Genomic DNA, 16,802 nt, shown 5'->3' with positions numbered 1-16,802 from the left:
CCATTTCTACAGTTTTCAGACAGATAATCTAATCAGCCAGTCCCCTGTCGCTGGGGAAACAAACAGCCTCCGTCTGCAGAGCATTCAAAAATGGAGGCCTGGGCAAGAGGCTGGAAAGGGAGCCAGCGATCGACCACACATTCGCTCCATAAGACACACAGACATTTCCCCTCACCTTTTAGGAGGAAAAAAGTGCATCTTATGGAGTGAAAAATACAGTAATTTTCGAATGTGGGGTTTGTCGTCTTAAGGCTGCACTAAACCTTTGCTTTTCTAATCCACGAGCGTTTCAGTTGTGAGAGTGAAGTCAGTACGGTGTCCTCCCAGCTTCTGCAAAATCCACTTTCCCCCTACAATTTGTGCGCATGCTGGCAAGTCCGTGCCACGCAGCTGGCTCTGGTTAGGAGCGCAGCTGCTGTCTACCCACTGCAGAGAACAATCCTGTGCCGCTTAGTCCAGAAAAGTAAAATCTCCGGAGTGCACCTTTTCGTGCGGCAGGACCGAGTGTTTCCAAAAATATCTGGAAAAGAGGGAGATTTGTGACTTCAAGGAGCTTAGCGTCCGGCTCAGTCAAGGAAGTGAAGAAATGTGTTGAATTGGAGTGACGAGGGTGTGCAGATGCTTGCTGGAGCCAAAGCTGCGCACCTCTCCTTGGGGAGGGCAAGCGGCGCTGCAGGATCTGTGGCGTAATCTCTCCGTCTCCCATGAAACAAGTGCAGGTTATCCCCAGATGAGTTTCAGGAGCCAGCCAGGAAAATAGAGGTTTGCTTTTATTCAGCGTAATGGCAGATAAGCTGTCGGGTGTTTTGAGCTCGCATCGCGCCAATCGGTTCCTTGGCGGAGAGGAGAGCGGCTGGCTTTTTCCCGGGGATCAAAGGGAAGGCTTCCCAGATGAGATCAAATAGCAAAATGTAAATCGATGGAAATGTATTCCTGCTTCCTGGGCGGCCTAATTGGCACGGAGAAGCCGGGCCTGGCTTCAAAGGCAGCGGTGCGGACCCCTAGAGGCCTCGCTGCTGCGGAGACCATGGGCAGGCAGGATGGCTGTGTCTCGAAAGCAGCCTAAACACCCGCTGGATCAGGCCGGCATCCTGTGGCCAACCCAGGGGAGCAGGATGCCAGGATAGATGCCCCTGTTGTCTGACCCAGAGGGGCTTTTCTTACTTTTAGTTAACCACACATTTTATCTGACAGATTTTATCTTTGTGTGAAATCAGGAGGTGTCAAACTATGCCTGCTAAAAAAGGTAAAGGGAGCCCTGACCATTAGGTCCACTTGTGGCCAACTGTGGGGTTGCAGCGCTCACCTTGCTTTACTGGCCAAGGGAGCCAGCATACAGCTTCCGGGTCATGTGGCCAGCATGACTAAGCCACTTCTGGTAAACCAGAGCAGTGCACGGAAACGCCATTTACCTTCCCGCCTGAGTGGTACCTATTTATCTACTTGCACTTTGACATGCTTTTGAACTGTTAGGTTGCCTGCTAGCAGGTGGGGAAATGCCCTGCAGAAGTTACATTTTTGATAATCTGAGGGTGACTGCGTTTGTAGCACTCAACTTCAGCTGTGCTCCCAGAAGCCCTGAGCAAACTGGGGGTGATGGGAGCTGTAGTTCAAAAACATCTGGATTGCACCAGGTGAGGGAAGGCTGAGGTGCACCAAGGGAAATTGTGTGCCACTCTTGAAGTGAGACATCAGAGGGGAGCGCCCAGTCCTCTTCCAGTCCTACAGTTACTTAGCACATCATGTCGGATAATAACAACAATAATAATGATAATAATTCAGTGGTGCTTTAGATCAGGGGTCAGCAAACCTTTTCAGCCATGGGCCGGTCCACTGTCCCTCAGACCTTGTGGAGCACTGGACTATATTTTTTGGGGGGGGAAATGAATGAATTCCTATGCCCCACAAATAACCCAGAGATGCATTTTAAATAAAAGGACACATTCTACTCATGTAAAAACACGCTGATTCCCGGACTGTCCACAGGCCGGATTTAGAAGGGGATTGGGCCAGATCTGGCCCCCAGGCCTTAGTTTGCCTACGCAGATGCACTCTGTTCTTATAGGTACCAAAGGGGTTTTATTCTGTGTCATTAGATCTGCTCTCATAAAATCTATAGTGCTGCCACCTAGTGGATAATGCAGGGAAGCAGCTCAGAGACTTCTGGGAGCCTCAATGGTTTTCAGCCAATGTGCTGTGGCACCCTGGGGTGCCTTGACTGATGGTCAGGGGTGCTGCGGACAACACTGGCCTCTGTCCCGCTTTCCTTCTCTCCCTCTTCTGATGCCCTCTCATGACTCTGCCTCCCAAAGCCTTGCACAACTGTTGCAGCAGCCCTGCCCACAAGCTCTGCAGGCGAATGGTGCCTCTGGGGCAGGCCAGGGGGTCATTCCTAGGCCCCTGTGGGGCAGTGTGAGAAGGCACCTCTCTTTGGGGCAGAGTGGGGGGGCAGCTCAGAGACCAGGGGCTGCAGGTGCGGCTGCCCAGAGGACTCCCAAGGAGAGGGGGGAGGAGAGGAGGCTGAGGGAACGCTCCACAAGGGAGGGTGCTCGAAAAGGGGTGAGGGGCTGCCAGCTCTGCAGGCAAGGGGGGACATAATTGGGGTCCTGAGCCCCACAGGGGTGCCGCAGAAAGAATGTAGTTGGTCGAGGGAGCCAGGGACCCAAGAAGGTTGGAAACCTCTGGCCTAATTAAAATTCTCTCTCTGTGTGTATGTATCTGCGGAAAGTGCTCAGATGGATTTTCTCCCATAAATTCTAAAGATTCGATGCCAAACAACGTTGATGTCAAACATTGCTTCTGTGTGTGCAAGACGTTTGGCAACAGCTTGGCAGCAGGAGTTGCCCGAAGGAGGCAGTACAGTGGTACCTCGGGTTACAGACACTTCAGGTTACAGACGCCGCTAACCCAGAAATAGTACCTTGGGTTAAGAACTTTGCTTCAGGATGAGAACAGAAATCGTGCGGTGGCGGCGCAGCAGCAGCAGGAGGCCCCATTAGCTAAAGTGGTACTTCAGGTTAAGAACAGTTTCAGGTTAAGAACGGACCTCTGGAACGAATTAAGTCCTTAACCCGAGGTACCACTGTATAAGGTGACATCCAACCGCCTTAGGGACTCCACTCCAGATTTGTGTGGAGCAGGCATGTCCAAAGTTAGTTTCAGGGGCCTAATCCGGCCCGCCGGTCAGTTTAATCCAGCCCCTGTGGCAGTTTATTTCCTGGGGTAAAATCCTAAAAAAAAAAAACCTCAACAACTTCAGTCCTAAAAAAGGTGAACAACTTCGGTTGGCCCTTTGGTCGGCCCTCACAACCCTTCACTTCATCAAATCTGGCCCTCTTTGGAAAAAGTTTGGACACCTCTGTAGGGTTTCCTCCCCCCCCCCATGCATACGGCTGACAATTTGCTGAGCATTCTCCAAATATTTATATCCCCATTTCGCATCTTATGTCAATGGGTTTCAGTTGCTGATATTTCACAGTCAAGAGTCAACCGTCGCTCCTGGAGCCATATTGAAGCTATTTTGGGGTGGGCCATCTGTCGGGGCCCCACCTGAGGAGGAGGTGGGGGGGCAACTCAAGTTGGGGATAAGAAGGCAAACATCATATTATCGGCGCTTGCTTGGGAAGTTTCACTCAGCTGGGCTGGGTTTGAACCAGCCCGCCAGAACCTGCCGCCGAGTCAGACCTCTTTGGGTTCTCCATGCAGGATCCCTTTGTGGCGGCCGCCCATCACAAGCGAAGACCGTGGGAAGGAAGCATCCATCCCATAACCATCCAGTGTGAGCCCATATAGAGTCCTTATGTAGGTTCCCTATAGGTAGGAGAAAATAACAACCAGAGAATATTGAGAAGCAAAGCAGCTAGTAAGCCTGATCTTTATTGATCTGTTGCAACAGGGAGCTCACTGCCACATGCAAGAGGCAGGAGGGACACAAACAATGGCCCATAAGCCCTTATATAGACATTTTAAATTGTCCGCCTTGGAGTCCAAGACCACCCCCAGAAACATCATACCTACATCACAGAAGGGGTGTAACCTAAGACCACCCCCCAGAAACATCATACCTACATCACAGAAAAGGTGGTCTACAGCAGAAATCTGAGTGACTTGTTTATCTCCTGTTTGGCAGGTTACCTGTTACTGCTCACTTGATTGGATTGCCTGGGGAGCCTGGCCAGTCTTTTGTAATGACAAATACTTAGTTCCTGAGCCAGGTCACAGGCTCACCCTATTCATACACAGACAGACATACCCTTAAGACAGGATTTGTGAAGGAAAAGACAATGGGGAGGCTCTTCCATTTTCCTTGACCTTGCAGAGAAAACATTTGGTCAGTTTGGGAATCAAAAGTGGTTTCAGGTCGGTCTTCCTGTGCTGATCTATGTACGTGCTTGGTTGGTACATTTATGAACATTTAACATATATCTAAGACCTCAAAATCCCTATCACAGAGGCAGCTGTGTTTCAGAATCCCAGTTGCGGGAAACCGCAGGAGGGGAGAGGGGTCTTGTGTTCGAATCCTGCCTGCTGGTTTCCCATGGGAGAACCTGGTCGACCCCTGGGAGAAGAGGATGCTGGGATACTTGGGCCATTGGCCTGATCCAGCAGGCTCTTCTTATTACCTTAAAAGGGGCAAGAGGAGCCAGCTGGGGTGTAGGTCTGGACCTGGACCATAGAATCATAGAACTGTAGGAGAGACCCCAGGGGTCATCTAGTCTAACCCCCAAACCTGCAATGCATAGCAGGATGTCTGGTGCCTTTCCTGCTCCTTGCCCTGCCTTTGCACCCAGCCTTATCAACCCCCCCAATATCTGACCCCCCCAGGCTTTTTTCAGCACCGTTTGTGCCTCCCTCCCTTGTGCAAAAAGCGTGTCTCCAGTTCCACCTGGTGCAGTGGAAAAACGAGCCCCTGCGCCTTTGAAATGGGCACAATGGCAGTTCTGTGCAATTCATTCCCTTCACAAAAGGCCCCCTTGAAAGCCAAGCGCTGCCGTGGGTCCCAGCCCGCCTGATGTTCTGCCCAGGAGGAGGAGTGGGGCTCTTTGTGGGTATCGGTGTTGCTCATCAGGTTTCGGGGCTGCAGACCTTTCCGTTCCGCGGCTTCTTGGGTCGAGACGCAGCCTCCTTTGTTCGGCGGTCTTCTGGCGGGCGGGCAGCGAGAAACGACTCCGGGTGGCTGATGAAATATTTAGAGGCTCGGCTTGTAAGCCGGCAAAAATGATAGGCCTGATTAATAATGAGAGAGCCTGGAAATGGATCCACAGACCCACTTTGCCACGATTGCCGGCATCTGACAGGCAGTGTGCTTTTGCAAAAGGAGCTGTGTGTGTGCGTTTGTGTGTGCCGGGGCTGCAGGGAGGAGAAAACAAGGGATGTTCAAAATTCTCATCATCTTCAGGTTTGGGTGCCAAAACTCCATTTTTGCAGCCTCATCCTGTTTGCTGAATATTCAGTGGGGAAGCGGGGCTCTGTCTTGGCCCTCAATTGCCCATTGATCTCTAAATTCCTGAAATAAACAAACAAATCAATACAGTCAAAAGCAGGGTTGCCGTATTTCAAAAGGTAAAAACCAGGACACCCCGAAAGTTGCTGAGGCAGCCCTAATAAAAAGAGCAGAAGTACAAAAAAGCAGCACAGTGTATCTGAGAGAGACTGAATATTATGGATGAGGAAGTACTTAAGGCCATTAAGGAAGCCAGTTTTCATGTTGCACTGTAGGGAGAAATGCCTGTGTCTCTAAATTTGTTGCACATGAGATAAAATTCCACCAAACACCATTTTTTGAGGTCCTCTGAGCCTTTGGTAACAGGGGCGGAGGAAGGGTGTGTGTTGTGTGTGGGGGGCCAGCCTGGGTGTCACCACTGGGGGGGGTGACAAAATGCCGGTGGCACTCACCGTGGGGCCTGCAGCGCACCTGAACCATGTGTCTCTTCTGGGAGAGACGCGGTGGCATGGCTCTGCACTGCCCAAACAGTCTGCCCGCTGCCTCCCCCTCAGCTATAGGGCGGCTGAGTGGGAGGAGGCAGGCAGACTCTGGAGGCACCGCCCCATGGGCAGCTCGCCCCACCCTCAGCCCGTGCCGCCCCAGGCGCCCGAGCGGCTTCCTCTGCCACTGTTTGGTAACATGTGACTTATGAGTTATTTCCCCCCCAGCTAATGCTAAACTCCACATATTTTTCATAACAAAACAGAAGTTGCAAATCCTGCATTCATTTTGAGGGAATACAGGGGACGCTCGGGTTGCGAACGTGATCCGTGCAGGAGGCACGTTCGCAACCCGCAGCTGCGCGTCTGTACACACGCAGATTGTGATTTGGCACTTCTGTGCACATGCAAAGTGTGATTTAGCACTTCTGCGCATGCGCAACCGCAGAAACCCGGAAGTAACCCGTTCTGGTACTTCCGGATTTCGGCGGTCCGTAAGCCAAAAAAACGCAACCTGAAGCGTCTTTAACCCGAGGTATGACTGTATGAGGTTTTGGCAGCTGAAACCTTTCAGTGCGTTGCCCCATAGATTTAACAAGCAAAGCTGCGATGAAGTTGGAATGGGGCATTTTGAGGGATTTTTGTCATTTCTTGGCAAACCGTTGTTCGGAATTTGAATCCTTGTGGTCAGTCCCACCATATGTGGGGGAAAGTGCCTATTTTTTTTTTTTTAAAAAAAAACAGTTCAGAGACCAGTTCAGGAAAGGGCTTTCTTTGCTGGAGCGTCCAGCCCAACGCCTCCCACATGTGTTGCATCAGGAAGGTTTTGGGCATTGCAGAGCAGGACAGTTTTGAAGATGCGCTCTCTTCAGCCCACATTCCCAGCCTATTCACACTCCCGTCTCTGCGAAGTCTACACTGACTTGGTCACGTCCACAGAACAGAAGATTGCAGGATCCCCAAGGATGTTCTCTACAGGGAGCTGGCTTCAGGTGCCAAGCCAGTTGGCAGACTAACTCTGCACTACGAAGATGTCTGCAAACATGCTATGAGGGCTGGCAACACCAACCTGCCCTGCGGGAATCCCTTACGGACAACCGCAGTGCCTGGAGAGAGTCAGGTTGTGCATCTGTAGCAGTGACCAGAGGAGGAATGACCTCTGGGAGGAGAGGAGAGAGGAGAAACGCCCGGGTGCATCTGCAGCAGCACAGCATCTGCCCCAGCTGCAACAAAACATCTCTCTCCCCTATCGGTCTCTACAGCCACAGCAGGTGCTGCAGGTGTCCAACAGTTTGCCTTCACCTCCAAAGGAGCACTTCTCCACTGTCTCCCAAGACAGACAGATGCCAGCAAATTCTCTGTCGGCCGGTTCTTTCTTGGCAACCACAGAAAGATGATTTCTCATCACCTGAAGATGGACTTTGCATTTATTTTTTAAAGTGTTGCATCCCTTCCAACCAATAGGTAATACTGTACAGTTTGGCTTCCACGGACTCTTTTTGCCTAGTTCTGCCTACAAAATCAACCCCTGGTTTTGCCGAGTTAAAGATTTCTCTTTAAATCTGCTCTTTGCCTGCCTTGGGAAGCTGTGAGTTTCCTTTACAGTTTGAGACAGTTCTGGGTTACAAGCCAGACACTTGAAGGTGGGATTTTATCCCAGAATCCCAGGCGTGCAACCTGATAATCTCGGCGCCTGAGAGGGGCTTAGCTTGCAATCTCCACCTTGGAGCTGAGTCCACAAGCCCACCTCATGGCTACAACATCCAGGTTTTTTTACATGCACAGACACCCCGGTCCCTGCACCCCCTGGCTTTGTGCAACATCTTGCCCAATCGAGAGCTCTGGAGAACTCAGGAGCTTGCAAAACTCCTGCGGCATTTTGGTTGCTCTCAGAAAAGGTGCTGCCTCACACAGAAAGGATATTGCAGAATTGGAAAAAGTTTCTGAAAAGGGCAACCCAAATGATTGAGGAGATGCAGCGATTTCCTCCCCTGTGAGGAAACTCCCCAACCAAGAAAGATTGCAGCGTTTGGGACTCTTTAGTTAAGAGAAACTTTGAGAAAGAGGCAACATGATAGAAGTTTATAAAATGATGCCTGGCCGAGAGAAAGTGTATAGGGAGCTGTTTTTCTCCGTCTCTCGTATCACTAGAACTCAGCGGCCTCCAAGGAAGCTGAAGGTTAGAAGACTCAGGACGGGAAAAACAAAGCCCTTCTTCAGGCATATAATTAAGCTGTGGAACTCCTTGCCACAGGAGGCAGTGATGGCCACCAACGCAGATGGCTTTGAAAAAGAATCAGACCAGGGGTCACCAAACCTTTTCAGCAGGGGGCTGGTCCACTGTCCCTCAGACCTTGTGGGGGGACGGACTATATTTTGGGGAAAGAAAAGAAGAATGAATTCCTATGCCCCACAAATAACCCAGAGATGCATTTTAAATGAAAATAAAGTCAGGTCCCTGAAGATTTCCAGAGGGGTCATTGTGTTGCAGCAAAAGCCGTTTTTAATTCTCCACCAACAACACAGTTAAACAGTGGAACTCACTGCCACAGGAGGTGGAGATGGTCACCGCCTGGGATGCTTTTAAAAGAGAATTCTGCAATTCATAGAGATTTGCCACAATGGCTATTCTCTCTGTCTCCACCTCTGAATCCCAGTTTCTGGAAACCACCGGAGGGGAGAGAGCGGTTTCCCACGGGGGCACCTGGTTGGCTGAGTCCTCTTTGAAGAGGTCAGGGGGGGGGGCAGATGAGGAGCTTTTTGCCCCCCTGACCCAGGAGCCAGGCTCCACTTATCTCCTTAGGGTAGTCGGGTCCCAGGGATGGCAACTGAATGGAGTAACACTCAGGACAGAAGAATGGAAATAGGTCCTTACGTGGCACATAGTTAACCTGTGGAACTCCCTGCCACAGGGGTGGCCGCCAACCTAGATGGCTTTGAAAGAGGATCAGACAGATTCTGGGAGGAGGAGAGGGCTCTCCGTGGCTGCGTGAAGAAATTATTTCTTTTATCTGCCCTGCATGTAGGGAGCGTGCCTCGCACTCGTGTCCTGCTTGTGAGTTTCTGGAACAGGAAGTTGCACTAGATAAGCCTCCGGTCTAGTCTGACCCAGCAGGGCTCTCCCTGCGCTTACGGAACAACAATCTTTATCTCTGGGCGAAAGCAGAGACTGTGTTGAAATACGCCTCTGAGGAGGAAACAAAATTACATTGCAGAAGTTAAATATCTGATAATTTGAAAGCACTTGAATTTCCTAACATTGCAGCACTTTGTAGAAATCTTTTGTCTGATCCGTGGTGCCTATTTGATTTTTCCGTTGAGAGCCCATTTTAAATCTTTGAGTGTAGATACAATTAAAATTGGACTGTGTTTGTGTGTGATGGGGGAGCTGAGGCTAATTTGGTCCCGCTTTCGAATCTTGCAAATGGCTCTTCGAATCTTGCAAATGGCTCTTCCCTCTGTCAAGCTGCAAATTTCATTTCTTCCTTCGTATTTCCTTAGCCTGCCTTTTGGCCACGCAAGCACCCCACCCCCCAAGCAGCAGACAATAATTAAGATAAGGTTCACATTAACAGTATAAAATGATGTCATGTGCAAGAGCTGTAAATCAGAATTTGCATTGTTTTGTTTACATGCAAGCTTTTTAGCTCGAGACGTTTGGAGAGGAATGTAATTTCCCCAATTAAGGAATGAAAAAGCAAATTATATGAATATGCAATTATGGATAAATTACGCTGTAACTAAAGGAAGAAGACATAATCCGTTACTGTGATAATTGGCTTTGGCTTATTAAATTATTGGAACAACAATGAAGGGGAGCATTTCAACTTGTTGACAGTGAGGCTGCAATCCTGGCTAATTTACTTGAGAGTAAGTTCCATTGATCTTGGGGGGACTTACTTCTGAGTAGCCGTGTGCAGGAATGTGTTGCCTTGCACTGTTATCATGGTCACGGAAACAGTAACTGAAGTGTGCCTATAATTATCTATAAACATTGTGATTAGGGTGGGATTACTTGATGTATATTTCCAGATGTTTCTCTTACGCAGTTTTAAAAATTCTCCTAACTTTCTTCAACAAGGCCGCTGAGGCAACTTTATTGAGATGTTGAAATGCAGATTTATTTAAACGTTGGCAGTTGGTTATTTGGAGGGGAGATTATTCTGCAAAAGGGTGCTGCAAACTTTGGCAGCTCTGAAAGTGAAACACTTCTTTCAAAATGGGACTTTCAGGCATTTCAGCTCTGAGACAGGAAACACTTTTCAAGAGGGATTATGTGTCTCATTAATACGGGGATCTTCCTTCCCCATTTACAAATAATAAAAATTTAGAAAAACAAGAGCATTCACCAGCAGATTGAGAATAAAGGTTCTGCATAGCCTTGAATGAGCCAGACATTTGTGTATGCTGGAGGCACTGAGTGACAACGTGCCTTGATATCTGTGTAAGAAATAAAATCATTCCATATATACAGTGGTGCCCCGCAAGACGAATGCCTCACAAGACGGAAAACTCGCTAGACGAAAGAGTTTTCCGTTTTGGAGGTGCTTCGCAAAACGAATTTCCTATGGGCTTGCTTCGCAAGACGAAAATGTTTTGCGAGTTCCTGCGGGTTTTTTTCCTCCCCCCCTTTTTCTAAGCCGCTAAGCCGCTTATCCGCTTATCTGTTAAGCTGATAAGCCGCTAAAAGCCGCTAAAAGCCACTAATAGCGCTAATCCACTAATCCGTCAATGGGCTTGCTTCGCAAGACGAAAAAACCGCTAGACGAAGAGCCTCACGGAACGGATTAATTTCGTCTTGCGAGGCACCACTGTATATATATATGGGCAGGTGGGTGTCGTTTGAGCTCTGCCCTTTGAATGCTGCTAGCTCATGAAATATCTTCTCAAGACGGGTTGTTCCCAGGTCTGTGTTCCATGAAGCTGTTATAGCAACAGGGGACCATCCCCCTCCACCAGTTGACATACATTCCCCCAACAGGCTGCGCACATGTAGTCGGAGACTATGCCCGCGTTGAAGATGCCTGTGCTCTTCCCTTTTTAGCCCCCTCCTGGTTCTGGGAGACAGCGATGCAAGAGAGCAGGGGAAGCACGTGGCCCTTCACTTGCCTGGCCTGCCTCTTCCTCCCCTTCTTCCTCATCCTCCAGCCCATCACTCCAGCTCCAAAACTTCTCCTGCCTCCAGCCCATCCCTCCGGCCTCCTGGCTGGCACAGAATAGGGACATCCTCTTCAACAACAACAACAATTTTGTAATTTTTACCACACTCAAATGACTGGGTTGTCCCAGCCACTAGGCGGCTTCCAACATATATCAAACATAATAAAACATTTAAAAACTTTCCTATACTAGGCTGCCTTCAGACAGCTCAGGGTTTGATCTCTCCCATGAAAATTGGGACGTCCTGTACCGCTCTGGCGGGAAGGTAAACGGCGTTTCTGTGTGCTGCTCTGGTTCGCCAGAAGCGGCTGAGTCATGCTGGCCACATGACCCGGAAGCTGCGCGCTGGCTCCCTCGGCCAGTAAAGCGAGATGAGCGCCGCAACCCCAGAGTCGGCCACGACTGGACCTAATGGTCAGGGGTCCCTTTACCTTTACTATTCCACCCCCTCCAACATTTCTCCCATGAAAATAGGGACATCCTAAGGAAAAGTGGGACACTCTGGGGTCAAATAAGAAACCAAGATGGCTTCTGTAAATCCTGGACTGTCCCTGGAAAATAGGGGCACTTGGGGGGGGGTCTTCCAGTATCCGGCCCAGTCTCTGACATCCAGGGTTGGGAAAGAAACCCCCTGCCTGAAACTGTGAAGAGCCTCTGCCGGTCAGCGTTGACCACACTGAGCCAGGTGGACCGATGGCTCTGATTCCATAAAAAGCATCTTCCTACATGGCCCAAGAATCACAGTTTCCCCACTCCAGTTTGAAAGGGATCCTGCGGACATTAGTTCCGGTGTTTGGGCTGCTGTTGTGTTTCTGACGCCCCGTTTCTCTCCAGTGCAGGATAGAGTGCAAGGATGTCGCGGCAGAAACCCTCTATGACGTCCTGCACGACATCGAGTACAGGAAAAAGTGGGACACAAACGTCATTGAGACCTTCGACATCGGCAAGCTGACGGTCAACGCCGACGTGGGATACTACTCCTGTGAGACGCTGGGGGAGGTTGTGTGGGTGGCTATTGTCTAAGGCAGCTTCCGTCAAAGAGGGGTGTTCCAGATGTTTGGAACGGCAGCTCCTGTCGGCTGAGACTCTTGGGAGCTGCGGCCCAAATCATCTGGGGGTCCCAGGTTTGGAAAGGCAGGCTGCCACCGGTTGCCGTTATTTCGAGCCATCAGTTGCCCGGATGTTTTTGCCCAGATGTTTTGGCCTTCCCCAAAACAGCCCAGCTGTGCTGGCTGGGTTGCTGGGAGTTGCAGCCCCAAAGGTCTGGAGGATGCCCGGTCAGCAGAGCCAAATCTAGGGGTCCCTCCTGAAACTGCAGCCGTGTTCAGGTCAACCCCAGAGGAGATGGCTGTTGGTGACTTACTAGCTACCAGCCTCTTCTGTTCTGTCTCAGGGGTCCCTCCCACACAGTGGCGTAGCGTGGGGGGTGCAGGGGGGCCGGCTGCACCGGGCGCAACATCTGGGGGTTAGGGTTAGGGGCGCAAATCCACGGGTTAGGGGGCACAAATCTATGGGTTAGGGGGCGCAAATTACTTGCCTTGCCCTGGGTGCTGACAACCCACGCTACGCCACTGCTCCCACACCTTTGAGGTGATGCTGACAGCCACCTAAGGAAGCTTTGCATGCTCAGAGGGCACTGGATTCTGGATCATGGCCTTATGGCTGCAATGCCTCAGCCGGCACATCACCCTTATTATTTTTTTAAAATATTTATTGGCATTTTTAAATACAATACAGAAAAATAAACAATATCACATATCTCTTGACATAGTTTCATAGCTTCTTTGGACTCCCTCACGTCTCCCGCTCCCACTTTCATCCCAATAATATTTCCCAGCAATTTATCACCTTGTTTCCAATCTTCATATCTAACTTTCTCTTGTTGCTTCTCTGATTTCAGATGCCCTATGTTCAGATCCCTAGAGTTTTAAGAATAATCCAATAATTATCCAAAAGAGAAAATCCCCCCCCTAAATCTTACTTATATTCATAACTCCATCTAATTTAGTGGTGCCAAATTATTTATGATCTAGCATCCTTCTTAACATTCAAACAAATTACAATGTTTCTGCAAGTAAATCTTGAATTTCTTCCAATCTTCTTCAACCCTCTCTTCTCCCAGGTCTCGGATTCTGCCAGTGCCAGCACATCACCCTTAAGGCACGGGGCATTTAACTTTACTCTTCGGTGACAACATCAAACGTCAGGGGTGCCCAATGCCGTCTGCCCTTTATGCTGCAGCAATCCATAGGAGCCAACTCCTAGGGGCCCTGGGGGCTTTGACCCCCCCTAAAATATTTGAGGGGGCTGGGCTATGGTTACCAGATTTTTTTCAATGAATCCGGGGACACTTTTTCTTTGAAGCTGAGTAGCAACAGGGAGTCAGTAGTGGGGATGGTGAGGGAAAAGACCCTGGGCCCAAGCACACATGCATGTTGTATAAAGGTGCAAAGCCCTTCTTTCGCACCCTGTGAAACAAGAAATGCACAGAATTTTAAAAAAACTGGGCAACGGCCGCCTGCCCGCAACTCCCGAGCCTCCCCTGGTCAGTCAAAGCAAAGGGGGCAGGAGATCTGTACTGCCGGACGTCCCCGGTTCCCCTTCGGCAGTGGCAGCAGCAGCGGCAGTCAGCAGCCTGGAGCCAGCCTGGTAGCGCAGTTGGCTCTGGCTGGCTTCAGGAGATGCTCACTGCCCGCTGCTGTGGTGCCCGCCATTTTTCCTCACTGGAGAGGAAAAATGGCAGGCGCCACGGCAGCGGGCAACTAGCAGCTCCTGAAGCCAGCCAGAGCTGAGGCTGCCGCTGCCACGTTTTCCAGGGACAGATTTGCAAATCCGGGGACTGTCCCCGGGAACCAGGGACATCTGAAAACCCTAGGCTGGGCTCCTGGAAGCTTCCCCTGCAAGTTTAATCTGCATGCATTCAGACGCACTTTGGAAACTCCCTGCCTAGTGAAATCCGCTGAGCGCCTTCCCTGCATTCTTTTTGGCATGTGCCAAAGGCTCACCTTTGGGCAAGCCTGTCTAGAAGTTTAGAATTCTGGTGTGTTTTCAGTTTATTGCTGTGATGTTCTTGTTGTTTTATTTAAAAAGAGCAATCGCTTTATTTGTTTTTAGTTATAACCTTGATGCTTTTTTCCTGCCATTAGCTGCTTCGAGGGCTTTTTCTATACACAACTGAGAGGCATATAATTTTTTGGTGTGGAGTTATAAATACACAATAGATTTGCTGCAGGGAGAGGGGTGAGAGTTGTTAGTTGCAAGCCAGGATGTCTGTTTGCTTCTCCTGAGATGACATTTCCTCTCTGCTCTCTCCGCTTTTTGGCAGGGAAATGCCCGAAACCCTTGAAGAACCGAGATGTCATCACCTTGCGCTCGTGGCTCCCCATGGGCAACGACTTCATCATCATGAACTACTCCGTCAAACATCCCGTGAGCGGCAGCCTTTTTCTGGAGAGGGGGGAGCGAGGAGGAGGGGTGTGCATGGACGATGTTCTGTACACAGACGTGGGTAGCGCTGTGGTCTAAACCACCGAGCCTCTTGGGCTTGCTGATCAGGAGGTCGGCAGTTCGAATCCCCACGACGAAGTGAGCTCCCGTTGCTCTGTCCTGGCTCCTGCCAACTTAGCAGTTCGAAAGCAGGGCAGGGCAAGTAAATAAGTAGGTACCGCTGCGGCAGGAAGCTGAAAGGTGTTTCCATGCGCTCTGGTTTCCATCACTGTGTTCCATTGCGCCAGGAGCGGTTTAGTCCTGCTGCTCATATGACCCAGAAAGCTGTCTGTGGACAAATGCCGGCTCTCTTGGGCTGAAAGCGAGATGAGTGCCACAACCCCAGAGTCGACTTTGACTGGACTTAACCGTCCAGGGGTCCTTTACCTTTTACCTTCACCTTGATAGGGATGCAGGTGGCGCTGTGGTCTAAGCCACTGAGCCTAGGGCTTGCCGATCAGAAGGTTGGAGGTTTGAATCCCCGCCACAGAGTGAGCTCCCGTGGCTCAGTCCCAGCTCCTGCCAACCTAGCAGTTCGAAAGCACACCAGTACAAGTAGATAAACAGGTACCGCTGTGGCAGGAAGGTCATGGTGTTCCATTGCACCAGTAGCGGTTTATTTCTGCTGGCCACATGACCCAGATAGTTGTCTGCAGACAAATGCCGGCTCCCTCGGCCTGAATGTGAGATGAGTGCCACAACCCCAGAGTTGCCTTGGACTGGACTTAACCATCCAGGGGTCCTTTACCTTTTACACATGCACTAGAGTTTTAGGTGCAGCAGAAATTCTGGGGTTGAGCTTGCAGCAAGTGGCATGTCTGTTATAGGAAAAGCTAAACAGGAAGGATTGCTTTTCAGGATGATTTAATACTGGGGTCCTGAACGGGGCACCCCGGGGGCACCATGGTGCCCTGAGACCCCCCGCATGGTACCTGCAAAGGCCCTTTCCCCCATTGTTATTTGTTAGAGCGGTTGCCTCTGTGTGTGTGTGTGTGTGTGGTTTTTTGGGGAGAGGGACCTTGCTTTTTGGTCTGTTTTATTTTCTTCTTCTTCACCCTTCGACCCACTCTTGGTCTGGTCCGCTCCATCTATCAGATCCTGTCTTCGGGAAACCAGGGAGAAAAACACGAGAGCAAGAGTCCTCTTGCCTCACATGGTTTCCGGCAATTGGGATTCCCCCGCCCTCAACACCCCATACGACTCCCACGGGGAGGTCTAATATAATAATTGATTTATTGCTTATACTCCGCACACCTGGCCAGGCCTCTCCAGCTAATCTGGGCGGCTTCCAACAGGATTATTAAAAACACAATAAAACATTAAAAACTTTCCCTAAACAGGGCTGCCTTCAGATGTCTTCTAAAAGTCTGATAGTTCTTTATCTCTTTGACATCTGGTGGGAGGGCGGGCGCCACCACCGAGAAGGCCCTCTGCCTGGTTCCCTGTAACCTTACTTCTCGCAATGATGGAACCGCCAGAAGGCCCTCAGCGCTGGACCTCAGTGTCTGGGCTGAACGATGGGGGTGGAGATGCTCCTTCAAGTTTACTGGACTGAGGCCGTTTAGGGCTTTAAAGGTCAGCACCAACAACAGCCCCACCCCCCCAAGAAGCACATCTTTCCCCTAAATTAACTCCAGATTTGGAGAGAGAAGGGCAGTCCTTTCTGGCAGTTTGGGAGCTGCAAGGATGGTCGTCCTGGCTGGCTTATGGCAGAATTTCAGTTTCACCTGTCTTCTTTGTTTTGTTTTTTGCCTTTGCCAGAAATACCCTCCTAGGAAAGACATGGTGAGGGCCGTCTCCATTAAAACTGGTTACCTGATCCAGGGGAAAGGAGAAAAGAACTGCAGCCTCACCTACCTGGCCCAGGTAGACCCCAAAGGTAAGGTCCACAAAGAGCCACAATTTCTTGGGCGGCGGCGTCCTGGCTCACTGTTAACAGTGACACAACTTCTTATTTTGAAATATTACTCGTCCAAGCTTCTTCCTTGCTCCCGGACAATAAAGTTGAGTAAAAATCAGAGTTCTTTCTCTCTGCAAGAACGCACACGCATGCATAAGAAAATGAGAAGAGGCTGCTGGATGAGGCCCATGGCCCATCTAGTCCAACATCATGTTCTCAAGGGGTGGATCAGATGCTTGTGGGAAATAATAAATAATAATAATAATAATAATAATAATAAATTTTTTATTTATACCCCGCCCTTCCTGGTTCAAAAACCAGGCTCAGGGCG

General features: G+C 50.0%; 1 protein-coding gene across 2 annotated transcripts in view; it reads left to right on the top strand.

The window, feature by feature from the left end:
* Window positions 1–16,802, top strand: part of STARD10 (StAR related lipid transfer domain containing 10) — a 53,407-nt gene that overhangs the window by 27,976 nt on the left and 8,629 nt on the right. Inside the window, exons 2-4 of one of the 2 annotated variants that reach the window (XM_081910123.1) lie at window positions 11,920–12,067; window positions 14,411–14,514; window positions 16,333–16,450. In XM_081910123.1, coding sequence (XP_081766249.1) covers window positions 11,920–12,067; window positions 14,411–14,514; window positions 16,333–16,450 — 370 coding nt within the window. The remainder of the gene's footprint in view (window positions 1–11,919; window positions 12,068–14,410; window positions 14,515–16,332; window positions 16,451–16,802) is intronic. The other variant, XM_081910124.1, reaches the window with a different exon arrangement.

Source organism: Podarcis melisellensis (assembly GCF_964234715.1).
Source record: "Podarcis melisellensis genome assembly, chromosome: 4".
In the NCBI taxonomy this organism is placed as follows: domain Eukaryota; kingdom Metazoa; phylum Chordata; class Lepidosauria; order Squamata; family Lacertidae; genus Podarcis; species Podarcis melisellensis.
The sequence above is the reverse complement of the archived record's forward strand: the minus strand, read 5'-3'. Positions and strand labels throughout refer to the sequence as shown.